Below are 14,120 nucleotides of genomic sequence, written 5' to 3'. Positions count from 1 at the left end.
CCCTAATAGTACCATATATCAAAAACCAGTAATAAAAAGGCAAAGAATAAAGAGAAAGAAATCCAAATATTTCATTAAAGAAAAACAACAAAACATGAAAGAAGATAAGACAAGAAAGATACAGAGAAAAATTTTCAAAAACAACTGCAACTAATAAAATGCCAATAAATACATATCTATCAATAATTACTTTGAATATAAGTAGACTAAACACTCTAATCAAAAGATATAGGTTGAGGAATGGAAAAAAAAAAAAAAACACAAGACCTATCTATATGCTGCCTATAAGAGACTCATTTTAGACCCGAAGACTTCTGAAGATTGAAAGTGAGGGGATGGAGAAATAATCTGTCATGCAAATGGATGTCAAAACAAAGCTGGAGTAGCAATACTTATTTCACCAAAATAGACTTTAAAACAAATACTGTAACAAGAGACAAAGAAAGATACTACACAGTAATAGAGGGGACAATCCAATAAGAAGATATAACAATTGTAAATATCTATGTACCCAACATAGGAGCACCCAAATACATAAAAGTTAATAAAAAATATAAAGAAACTAATTGATAATAATATAAAGATAGTAGGGTACATTAATACCACACTCACGTCAATGGACAGATCATCTAAACAGAAAATCAACAAGAAAACAATGGCTTTGAGGAACACACTGGAATAGATGGCTTTAACAGATATATTCAGAGCATTCTACCCTAAAACAGGAGAACATACATTCTTTTCAAGTGCACATGAACACTCTCCAGAATAATTACATAGTAGCCCACAAAACCAGCCCCAACACAATTGAGAAAATTGAAGTCATTCCATGCATCTTTTCTGACCACAAGGCTATGGATCTAAAGTCACCTATAGGCCAATATCCCTGATGAAAAAAAAAAATCAGAAAAGATCACAAATTTGTGGAGGTTATATGACATGTTACTAAACAATGAACACTTCAACCCTGAAATAAAAAACAGAAATAAAAAAGACCATGGAAACGAATGAAAATGAAATCACAATGGTACAAAACCTCTGAGATGCAACAACAGCAGTTCTATTGCTATAGAGGGAAGTTAATAGCAATAACAGGCTTACTTCAAGAAGCAAGGAAAAAAAAAGTCAAATACACAATTTAAACTTACAAGCTAGTAAAAGAACAACAAACAAAACCTAAAATAAGCAAAAAGAAGGAAAGGATAAACAGTAGAGAGAAAAATGATATAGAAAATAAAAAAGAAAATAGAGCAAATCAATGAAACTAGGAGGTGGTTCTTCGAAAAAATTAATAAAACTGATAAACGTCTAGCCACATTTGTCAAAAAGAAAAGAGAAAGAACTCAAAGTCACAAATGAGAGAGGAAAAATAACAATCAACACCACAGAAATACAAAAAAATTATAAGAGAATATATGAAAATCTAAATACCAACCAATTGGACAACCTAGAATATATAAATTCCCAGAAGCATATAAACTACCAAAACTGAAACAGGAAGAAATAGAAAATTTGAAAATATTGATACCAACAAAGAAATTAAATCAATATCAAAACACTCCAAACGAACGGAAGTCCAGGACCAGATGGGTTCATAGGCAAATTCTACCAACATTTAGAGAAGAGTTTTTGTTTTTGTTTTTTAATTTTTTTATTCTTGAGAAGCACAGAGACAGAGAGGCAGAGAAAGAAGCAGGCTCCCCGCTAAGCATGGAGCCCGATGCAGGACTCAATCCCAGAACCCAGGGATCATGACAGGAGCAAAAGGCAGATGCTTAACCATCTGAACCTCCCAGGCACCCCTTAAAGAAAAGTTATACCTATTCTTCTCAAACTATTCCAAAAAACAGAAAAGAAAGGAACACTTCTAAATTTATTCTATTAAGGCCAGCATTATCCTGATACCAAAATCGGATAAAAACACCACTAAAAAAGAGAACTATAGGCCAATATCCCTGATGAACATAGATGCAAAATGCTCAATAAAATACTGGGAAACTGAATTCAACAATACATTAAAAAGAAAATTTACCATAATCAGAGAGGATTTATTTTCAGGATGCAGAGGAGAAGGATAAAACTCATATGATCATTTCAGCAGAAGCAGGAAAACCATTTGACAAAGTACAACATCCAGTCATGATTAAAACCTTCAACAAGGTAGGTTTAGAAGGAACACACCTCAACATCATAAAGGCCATATATGAAAAACCTACAGCAAACATCATCCTTAATGGGGAAAAAACAGAGCTTCCCCCTAAGGACAGGAACAACATAAGGATATCCACTCTCACCACTTCTATTCAACACAGTATTTAAAGTCCTAGCCATAATAACTAGTCAGTAAAGTCTCAGGAAAAAAATCATAATTGATGTACAAAATCAATGTAGAGAAATCTGCCTAAGTAAATACAAAGGTACTGTATGAGTACTCTGGAAGACATAATCTTGTTATGATGCCAAAACCCCTTATAATGGTCCACAGATTCATTGTAACTCCTATCAAATTCCAACATCCTTTTTTTTTTTTTTTTTTTTTTATTCCCAGAAATTGTCAGACTGATCCAAAAATTGACATGGAAATGCAAGGGACTCAGATTAGCCAAAAAAAAAAAAAAAATGTTGGATAAATCACACTTCTAGTTTTAAAAATTACTATAAAGCTATAATACACAGTATGGTACTGGCATCAGAATGGACATGTAGATCAATGGAGTAGAACTGAGATTCATCAAATAAACCCATATTTATGGTCTGTTGATCTTTATAAGGGTGCCATGACAATTCAATGAGAAAAAAAAAGTCTTTTTCAACAGATGGTACTAGGTCAACTGAAGATAGACATGCAAAAGAATGAATTTTGACTCTTACCATAAATCATATACAAGAATAAACTCAGAATGCATCATAAACTTAAATGCAAGAGCTAGTACTATAAAACTCTTCGAAGAAAACAGAGATGTAAATATTTGTGACCTTGAATTAGGCAGTAGTTTCTTTGATGTGATATCAAAGGAACAAGCAGTAAAAATTAGATCAATTGGCTTCATCTAATAAATTTTTTTGTGCTACAAAGGACATTATCAAGAAGATGAAAATACAACCCCTACTGTGGGTGAAAACATTTGCAAATCATATATCTGGTAAAGATCTGAAATACATAAAGACTTCTACAATTCAAGGATTTAAAAAAAAAAAAAAAAGACAACGCAGTTTTAAAATGGAAAAAGATTTAAACAGACATTTCTCCAAAGATAAACAAATGGCCAGTATGCACATATAAAGATCTTCCCATGATTAGTCATTAGAGAAATGCAAATCAAAACCACAATGAAATGTCACTTCACTCCCAGTTTCAAGGGCTATAATAACATATACACACAGACACCAAAAAATGCAACTAGAAACAATATAACAAGCCCTGATAAGGGTGTGTAAGAAGTGGAATCCTCATATACTGCCATTTGAAATGTAAAATACTGCAGGTGCTCTAGAAAAAAAAAAACTGGCAATTACTCAGAAAGTTAAACATCAAGTTACCAAATGACCCAGCAATTCCAGTCTTAAGTGTATACCCAATAGAAATAAAAACACGTGCCCCCATTGGGGGGAAAAAAAATCCTTGTACTCAAACACTCATAAGAACATTATTCATAACGGCTTCAGAGTGGAAACCCAAACATCCATCTAGTGGTGAATGTTTAACAGAAGACAGACACACAAAGTCAACTATTTCACAAATTCATCCATACAGAGTGGTCCAGTACGGCGTCCCATCTGGCCTCCCCCACCTCCACCGGCCAAATAAATCTTGGTTGTGAGGGCTTTTCTGTTACCCCTCGAATCTTCAGATAAATACTGAAGGAAATGGCTTCGGTGCTCATGCCGAGGGATGGCACCGAATGGGCCCCAGGGAGCCGTCAGGGTAGCCCACGGCGCCGGAGTCTGGTCCGCAGGTGCCCGGGAGGGGAACCGCAGCGCCGGCAGGGCGCAGGCGCCGCCGAGAGGTCCGCCCACAATTTGTGCCGGAAGTTGTGTGCGGCAGGGTGCCCTCCTGCAGGACTTTGCACTTGCGCGTCTCCACCGCGACCTAGCTGGGTCGGCTGCTGTGATCAAAGGGGTGCCCAAGCAGGAGCTGCTGGTGGCCAAACACGCACTGGGGGGAAGTCCTGGCTGCCCTGTGGGGCCTCCGGTCAGAGGTAAAGTAAAGGACTTCTTGAGGAGCAGTTGGCCTTCACGATAGACATGGAGATGCCAGACACCTGGAACTTTTTTAAAGACGTGGCCCTCCGTCTTGTTGGGGACACTGTAGAGCCAGCCAACCACTTCCTCCCCTGGAGCTGCACAGGTTGGATGGGCTCTCCTTGCCCGCGCCAGCTATCAGTGCGCTGCAGTAAAGGTGGTCCACGCCCTGGCGTGGTCTGGATGGCGTCCTCGTGCAGCGTCGCATCGCAGCCATCCGAGCACACGCCTCGCAGGTTCTCCTGGCAAGGCAGCCCTTCTGGAGTCCCAACAGCATGGTATCCTTGATTTCGTTGAGGTACTGTACAGTCCTGGTAATGACTGGAGATGTTGGGCCACTGCCATCAGACCCTGAGCACCAGATTTTGCGGGTCTAGCAGGTTCCACTCCTGCTTTTTGGCCAGACAGCGACCTGCTGCTTTCGTTACTGGCGGGCCCGCCTCGCCCTGGTTGCTGTCCTAGGCCAGGTGGTCGCAGAAGAGCCGCACCTTCACCTACAGCAGATTGTGCTGGTTTGGGGATTTGTGCAGGCAGAGCCCCTTTGACTCTGGGTCGGATTTCTTGATAGGGATGTAGGTGTGGTCCTCCTCCAGGTTCTTCAAGCAGGTCTCCAGGTGCAGCCACTGGCACCCACGATTGTGTGCTCCCAGGATGCACTGCTCGGTGATGCACTGCTCTTTGGGGTCTGACTTGGCCAGCTGCTTCGGCCTCTCCATCAGCTTGGGTAGGTCTTCAGGGTTCTTGGCCTTGACTGTGAAAGTGATGGCAAGCGGTTCACTGAACTTCATCATCTGCGTGTTGTGGGTGTCCTCCAGGGTGATGGTGGTATCAGTTTTCGGCAGAAATTAATCAACCCACACCAGACTTATGGTAGCCCCACCAAGGCACATAGGTTTGTGGTTGACAGGGGCTGGGTGGAGGGGAAATAGAGAGTGTCTGCTGATGGTATAGGGCTTCTTTTAGAGGTTATGAAGGTATTCTAGAATTAACGTTGACATTTACACAACCTTGTGATTATACTAAAAACACTGAATTGTACCTTTAAAGAGGTGAATTTTATAATATGTGAATATAAGTTTTTAAAAGTTAAAAAAAAAAAGTTAAACACTTGGGGCACCTGGGTGGCTCAGTGGGTTAAGCCTCTGCCTTCGGCTCAGGTCATGATCCCAGGGTCCTTCAATGAAGCCCTGCATCGGGCTCTCTGATCAGCAGGGAGCCTGCTTCCCCCTCTCTCTCTGCCTGCCTCCCTGCCTACTTGTATCTCTGTCAAATAAATAAATGAAATCTTTAAAAAAAATAAGTAAACAAAATAAGTAAAAGTTAAACACTATTACCCAGACCAGCATTTAGTAAGATGTATGCTGAGTAAGTCTCTGTTTCAAAGGAGTCTGATTTGACAGTCCAGTCCTTTTTATAATATCTATGATATCTCAAGGGAAATTCATAACTTTAAATAATTATATTAAATCTAAAAACTAGTGATCTAAGCATCCAAATTAAGAATATATGAAAAAAAAAACAAACCCAAAGAAAGTAGAAGGAAGAGGAGTAGTAATATCTGAAATTAATAAAATAGAAAACAGACCATCAGCAACAAAAAACTCTAGAGATAATTAAAAAGATCATAAATTACCACTTTGAAGAGTTTAACACAAATAAACACGTGGTAAAATTGATCTAGACAAAGGGGAAGATGAAACAAGTACAATATTATGAATGTAAAGGAGGAATAACTGAATGTAGAGAGATATAAAAGTGTTATATCAGTATATTTCAAATTTAACAAAGTGAACAAATTCTTAAAAGAAAAAATTAAAACTTGTCAATAGTGAATTAAGAATACACAGAAAGCCTAACTAGTCCTATAACAAGTAGCAATATATGAAAAGAAACTTAAAAAAATAAATTTGTCCCATGAATGAAAAGTTTAGCAATTCAAAATCTATTTATGCAATTCATTAAATTTAAAGATTAAAGAAGAAAAACTTAATCACAGAAAAATTTCAATAGATGTAGGAAAAGCATTCATAAAATTCAATGCATGTTCATAATTTATAGTACATTATAAAGATAACCTGAAAAATACCATCAGATTTAATGATGAAGCATTAAAAGTCTCATTTTAAAAATCTGGAACAAGAAGATAAATGTGCACATTTTTATTGCTTCATTTAATAACATTCTGAAGGATCTAGACTAAGCAATAGAAGAGGGAAAGTGATAAAATTATAATGGGAAGAAAGTAAAAATCAAACCTCATTATTTTCAGATAATCTAACTTATTAGTGAATTAATAAAACAGTTAAAATTATGAGATTAAAAGTATCAAACCATATATGCATTGTATTAATATGTTTTTATAAAATATACAAAAAATAAATGTGATTTGTGAGAGGTGAGATCTCAGGGTTTTGTTTGTTAAGGTAGGTCATGAGTGCACAGATAGTCAATTTTATTAGTATTCTTTACATATATGTTACAGGTATTTTTTTAAAGATTATTTATTTATTTATTTGACAGGCAGAGATCACAAGTAGGCAGAGAGGCAGGCAGAGAGAGAGGGGGAAGCAGGGTCCCTGCTGAGTAGAGAGCCCAATGGGGGGCTCAATCCCAGGACTCTGGGATCATGACCTAAGCCAAAGGCAGAGGGTTTAACCCACTGAGCCACACAGGTGCCCCTGTTACAGGTATTTTTAATGTACAAAATTTTCCTATTCCAACAAATAAGAAACTAATGTGTAAAAAAAAAAAACAAAAAACAAAACAAAAAAAAAAAAAAAAACAGCACAGCCTCAGCCTGTTGTATGGGAAAATATATATTATGAAATACAAGAAATAGGAAAACTAATCCAGAATCAGTATCATCATTCAAATAAATATGTGATACTGACATTAAATGCAGTTTTGTACTTACTGAAAATATTGCCTACAAATCACAACATTACAGGGGGTAAGTTTGTAAAAAGTTACTGTTAATTGTAATAGACATTATTATCTTGGAGCTAACCATTTGTAAACATGAGTCATCTGAAAATACTGTTGGTCAGCATGTTTAATATCTGGCTGTGACTGTACAGAACAATTTGAAAATGTTTAATAATGTTTTAATAAATGTTTTATTATTTATTTCAGCTGAGAGCACAGAATAATTATCCAATTCTATATGTTTATTTATAGTATAATGAGAATTTTAACATGACCACAGTAGTTTCATGATGATTGACACAACATAAAGAAAGGATTTATTTTTGATGTTAGGAGAAGTATTACGGTCAATATAATCTGGTAGAAGTTAATAAATAAGACCTCATACTGTGTTTTTATAATATTAATGACAGAGTTAATGACAAACATTTTCAAAGGTTGGTAGATAATTAGGTTCAGTACATCGTCCAGCAGAGATTGCTTTGGGCTTAAAATTTGAAATCTGCCACAACATAACAATAAACACTGAGGTCTGATAAATTTCTATAGTTTGAACATAGGTATCTCAATGCTTTGTTTGATGAACTGAATATTCTCTGTAGTGGTTGGTTGGTTTACACAGAAGATAGGAAGCTTAATGATGGTATGATGCTAAAGAGACAGAAGTTAATTTTAATAGGTAATTAGTATTTATCCCAGCATTCCAAATATTTGTTCTAATGTCATTTAAATACAAATATTCTAAACTTACTGACTAAGCAAACACCAAAAGACGATTTATTAACCGAATTATTTTATAATTCATATGCCTGTATGGAAATAATCTGTATCATAGAACACTCATGTTCCATTAAATACTGTGGTATGTGGTTATATTTGTGTATATCTCTCCCTTGTGTAGACTAAAAACAGGTGGCCTGCCTTTTTTTAATATGATTAACTCTGTTCTGATGCACCACATATAGGAGTTTTTGCTTGCAAATCAGTGTAGACTGGTCAATTTCTGTTGCAATACAAAATAGACTTTGTCAGGTCATTCAAAGGGAAACCATCAGCCTGGATCTCAAAAGTCTTGGAACAAACTAGTAGCTTTTAAATAACATTATAATCCAAAAGGTTTGAAAAGTTCTTTCCAAGTATTTAAACAAGAGATATGTGCAAGTATGTTTGATTATCTTCTTTCCAAATTGTATCTTTGGGAAAATTATTTTAAGTGAATAATCTGGTTCATATTGTTAATTTGAGATTGAAATCCGTTTCCAAAAATGAAAATTTTTTGTTTAATACATAAACACAATTACAGTAAAATGACATGCTTTTTTCCAACTGATATTGGTAAGAGACAAAAACCAAAGTTACTGAAATATTGTGAAAGTAAAATGTGGTGATGAATACTAAAATCCTACTCAAGATTGGTAATTCTACATGAAATCCCTCGTGCAATATCTTCAACCATGTTTAGAATTACTAAATGATTGCTTTGTCTTGTAACCCCAGATAAAATTGTAGTAGCTGGATTGAAATAATAGTCCCAAGAAGTTTTTCCTCCCAGTGTTCACCTTCCTTTCCAATGTGACTTTGTAGCATCCATCATCAAACAATAGACCTTAACCCCTTGTTTCTTGACTCTGGGCTGGTCCTATGTCCTGCTTTGGCCAATAAAATACAACAAATGGTAGTGTGCCAGTTTTGAGCCTTGGCCTCAAGAAGCCTTGTGAGCTTCTGTTCCTTCTCCCAAGCCATTAGATCAAGGCTACTGGAAAACTAGGGAAGACATCATGGTGCAGAAATGAATCAGCCCAGTTTTCCCAGCCAAGGCCATAGGCCTGTGAAAGATGAAACCCCAAACTCAAGCAAAATTAGTTGCTTGAGTTGCTTGTGGCTTATTGCAGATGTATGAGTGAGCCATCCTGAGCCCACCTGAGATTAGCAGAACTATCCAGCACACTCCTGCATAAGTGAGGTAAAATGAATGTGTATGATGCTATATGCACCTGCCTTTTTTATTGATTATTATAGAGCATTAATGCGACAATTAGCAACTTGACCATCAATGAACTACAAAGACTATTGTCCCGCATTAAAGTACTCAAGACAAAATTCTATACAAAGGATTGGCAGATGCTTTGTATAAAGGGCCAGATAGTAAAAAATGTTAGGTTTTATGGGCCTTGTGCAAACTGTGTTCATAGTCCTCTTTGTTTCTTTTTTTTTCTCTCTCTTTTCTCTTTTTTCTTTTCTTTTCTTTTCTTTTTTTTTTTTTTACAAGTCTTTACAAATGTGAAAACATTTGTAGCATTTCGGCTGTATAAAAAGGGCTGCTGTCCAAATTTGGCCCATGGGCTGTAATTTGCTGACTTCTCTTCTGTATCATACAAAGACATGATATTGCTAACAAAATGCCAATTAAAGATGTTGGGGTTCAGAATGCAAAGTAATGCAATAAAATCTAATACAATTACAAGATAGAATTATCAAATATTTTTAATTTTTAATTTTGTGTTATCTTCAGGAGGTGCTGGTAAAATTTTAATAACTAGCTATTGTTATCAACTAAACAGCTTCAAGCAATCAGTGGAGTAGAGTTGAGATGTATGTGATTGACTCACATAAGAGCTGGCTTTTTTGTGCTATCTGTACATTGTATTGCCTATAGTTTATTTCAGTAATAATTATTAAAGAAATTAATTATAATCCAGACAGGGGTTTTCCTTAAACTGACTTACTCCTTTCATTTACTCACTTTCATGGTCCCAGTAAGGTTTGATTGTGTGTCCCTTTGTCATGAGGAAGACTACTATCTTTGTAGCTGCCTTGTATTTACTGATGACCTAGTTTCAGAGAAAATCACTTAATGGTAAACTTACTTTTCTTGTCTTGATCACCTTCAATGTTAGAACAGGAAATTGTCTTTTCAGGCATGGTTATTTACAATATTTCAAAACCTAATTAGAAAGAAAAATCTTTAAATATCATGAATCAATAGTAGTATATATTTAAATTCACTAAAAATTGCCAATTCAAGAACTGAGAGTGTCAGGATGAGTTTCTAACATAGGATATATAAAAATCAGTACTAAATTATGTTAAGAGTGTAAGGAAATCCAACAGTGTACTCTTCTTCCCATGAGAGCTATAATGATCCTTTTTGGGAACACCAAATATAAAAATCCTCACTAAAAAGGAATCATAGATCCTCTGCTTTGCTGGTAACTTAAACAGACATCTGGCCTGGAGACTAGATTTTTTTTTTTTTTAGCATTTATCATTGTAACTGTGGACTCTAAGCCCCGTGGAGATTCTAGAATCAATGACGTTTCATTTCTTATGATAAAGTTAAACCTTACCATTATCTTTACTTTTTCTCAGTTCCTTTTTTAAACATTTTATTATGGAAAAAGTCAAATATATACACAGGTGAGAGAAAACAGAATGGATCTCTAAGTGGCCTTCAACCAGTTTCAACTAGTAGTCAATCTGAATTCTGTATACTTACCCACTGCCCTGTCTGCCTACCTGATCAGAGTCATAATCAAATGTTACAGTATTGCATTTGTAAGTATTTCAAGAATTCTTTTAAACATAGCAATAATACCAATAATATAATGAAGACTGCTAATAATACTGTCTTAATATCACTAAACATGCAGTCAGTGTTTACATTTCTTTTGTCTTGTATTTTTTCCTGTTTTTTAAAAGTTTTCAGAATAGTGATATAACATTCAACTGAAATGTCTTTTAATTCTCTTTGTAAGTGCTCACTTTAATTCTCTTTGTGAGGTTTCTTTTGTCTACAATTTATCAGTGTGGAAATAAAATAGTTTGTCCTATAGAGTTTTGACATTGCTGACAATATCCCTATATTTAACATGTTACTCTGCTGTAATTCCTATGAATTGATATTTATTAGAAATTTAAGCTACTGAATGGAAAGATAGTAATTCTATAACATAGAATAGCTATTAGGGAAGAGTGCTATGAAAGAAAACCATGAATCCCAAGTCCAGTGCTCCTTTGAATAAGCCAATCTACTTCATCAAGACCAATTTATGAAAGGAACAGAAGCTACAGAAAAGTCCGTAATTAAATTTGACTTCATGTCAACATTTAATTTTTTTAATTCAGTGAAGCTTATAGTTAAAACATGGAATCATTTTCTATACAAAATTACAGGAAAAATATAAGAAAATTGTTATAGTAATGTAGAAATGGGTAACTTGGAAAGTGTTCTTACAAATTACTACTAACAAAAATATGGTTTACAAATTACTACTAACAAAAATATGGTTATAACATATTTTTAAATCTTCATGAAAGTATCTGAGAACAAGGTAATAATAAAAATCTATCGCCCTCTACCCGCAAGGACGACAAGAAGCCCCAGTCCAGATGTATCTTCTCCCTCTTTATTTCCGCAAGTCTACACACTTATATACGTTTACATGACCAATCAGCAATCAGGGTACAGGAGAGAGCGAATCAGGCTGTGCACCTAAATGAACAACTTCGCTAGCAACCAATGCTGTTTACTTCCTATTTGGCATTCCGCTTAGTCTCACAAGGCAATCCTAACCTGGCAACTAGCCAGGCGCCATCTTTTAATGGCAGAGGCCTCCCTGGCCAGGGGCCTGCCTCCGACAAAAATCTGGTCCAAGACGTGGTAGAACACAGAAGTCCACAGAGATGAGAACAACATGTAAGGCCACTTTTCCCAAGGGCAATATCTGATGTGAGAGAGGCTGCTGAGAGTCTAGGCAATACTTTAACAGCCACACAATCTTTGGAAACAAAAAATAGAATCCAAATTCTGTCAAGAATTTGAAAAATTGCCCCATTCCTATGATTGAGACGTCAGAACTCTAAATCTTAAGGAACAAAATGAAACAGAAGACTACCCATTGACTGAAGCCCAGTCACAGATCATTTGGGTGACTCAGAATCTCTCAAAAGGAAAGTGAATTTAAGGTGATTCTTGCCCAACACAAAGTCAAAGGTAAACCCCCACACAGTGACTAGATAATAGAAATCACCCAGAAAGGAAAGATAACAGACTCTGACCCAAAGGTACTCTAGATAATGAAGTTACCAGATATAAACCACCTAAATATGCTTAACATATTTATAAATATAATATCAAATTTTAAAATTTCAGACATAAAATTTTGCAAATTGATACTGCAGATTTCAAAAAAAGTCTCTAAAACATGAACTACAAACTGCTATATCTGCGATTCTAAACTGAGTGATAAACTAAAAGTGGATGTGATAAGGCTGAAGAAAGAATAAAGCAAGTTCAGAAAAAAAATGAACTTGAATGAAGCATACAATAATAAAAAGATGGAAAATATAGAAGCAAGCATAAAAGTCAATGCTCTTGACCTCTACTTTCAGAAAGCTGGAGCGGGTGTCCTATCCCTATTCCCTCCCCTAAGTACAACATGAGCTAGGTTATCAGAGCTGGAGTGGGTTCCACTTAGAGAAAAATGAATAGAGAATCTGATTCTTTCAATAGGTGTATGAGGAGGAGTAGAGGACTAAGAATGAAATGGTAGGTAAGGGAAAATGTTAATTTCAGGCTAAAAAAGTTTAGACATCAATTGTTTCAAATCCTATTTCTTTTTAAACTCTATTTCTCTCTTTTGAAAGATATCACCTCCTACTTCAGAGAGAAAATAGAAGGAATTTGATTTGAACTCTAATTTTCCATCACCAAACCCACAAACTAAACACATCTGTGCCTTTCATGGCCTCCTTCTGTTCTGACAATGTGGGAGTATCCCTCTACTGGTTTCTCTTATCCCTCCACTTGTGCTGGAGAGTTCATAACATCCTCCCTCTTGATTTATTATTTCCAATTACAATTTCAAAATTCTTATCTTACTAGAACTCTCTTTTATGCTATCTTCTAAATCAATTGTGTACCTTGGCATTCATGAAGCCACACATTTCTCGGTTCAACCCCCTCCCAATGAATAGAAATGCCTTTCTTTCCATAGTTATGATTCCTTATGAAAGCCACTTCATCAGAACATACCCTTCACTCTGTCCACTTAAGATGCTTTATTTTTTCAAATGACTCATTACTACTTAACATGGTAATATATTTTTATAATCTTTTCCTTTGTTTTCTCTTTTCTCAGAACTCAAAATCTTTGTTGTTCACTGCTATAGTTCTATCATTTGTAACAGCAACATTAAATAGAACTTTCTACAGTGATGAAAATCTTCTAAATCTATGCTATCCAAAATAGGCATTATATTAGCCACCTGATCACTTAAAATCACTATTGACCACTTGAAATCTAATTTAACCCAGGAATTAATTTTTTAATTTTATTTTAATTAAATTTGATTTGTCACATATGGCTATGTGCTACAGTATTGGACAGCACAGATCTATCACAGTGCCTGTCACATTGGAGGGGTTCAGCAGGTCACATCTTGTTGAAAATGAAAAAATTCATGAATTAAAAAAATGTATGAAAGAATAAAACACCTGCAATCAGTTTATAGTTACAGATTTGGCATAGGACTGTCAACTTTCCTTCCAACTATTCAAGCTTTCTGGCATCTTCTGGCAAAAGCTAAGTTTTTGTTTATAATTTTTGTTTGTTTCCATACTTGAATAGCATGTTACACGTACAATTCTTTTTATTTCATCACATTAAGCTATCATCTCATCAAATCACTATATTCCTCAAATATTTTGCTTCCCCATTGCTAAAACAAAATTTCTGAGCTATTTATCTTTATAGACAGAAGACCCTCTCACTTTACCCATTTCCCCTCATGATTTTATTTGTAATTATTTTAAATATTTTATTATCAAATATTACATAGCACCATAAAATAAAACACCTTGTATTCTACAATACAGACTAAGAAATAATAGTTAACAATAGCATTCAAATTTCATTGTATTATTCAATGGTCACATTTCACTTCCTCCCTCA

General features: G+C 35.4%; 1 protein-coding gene across 2 annotated transcripts in view; it reads right to left on the bottom strand.

The window, feature by feature from the left end:
* Positions 1–14,120, bottom strand: part of CCDC178 (coiled-coil domain containing 178) — a 442,908-nt gene that overhangs the window by 406,237 nt on the left and 22,551 nt on the right. For both annotated transcript variants that reach the window (XM_059140259.1, XM_059140258.1), the window contains one exon: positions 10,035–10,112. In XM_059140259.1, coding sequence (XP_058996242.1) covers positions 10,035–10,089 — 55 coding nt within the window. In that variant the 5' untranslated portion in view covers positions 10,090–10,112. The remainder of the gene's footprint in view (positions 1–10,034; positions 10,113–14,120) is intronic.

Source organism: Mustela lutreola, chromosome 11 (genome assembly GCF_030435805.1).
Source record: "Mustela lutreola isolate mMusLut2 chromosome 11, mMusLut2.pri, whole genome shotgun sequence".
Classification (NCBI taxonomy): Eukaryota; Metazoa; Chordata; class Mammalia; order Carnivora; family Mustelidae; genus Mustela; species Mustela lutreola.
Note: the sequence above shows the minus strand (reverse complement) of the source record. Positions and strands in the feature narration are given on the sequence as shown.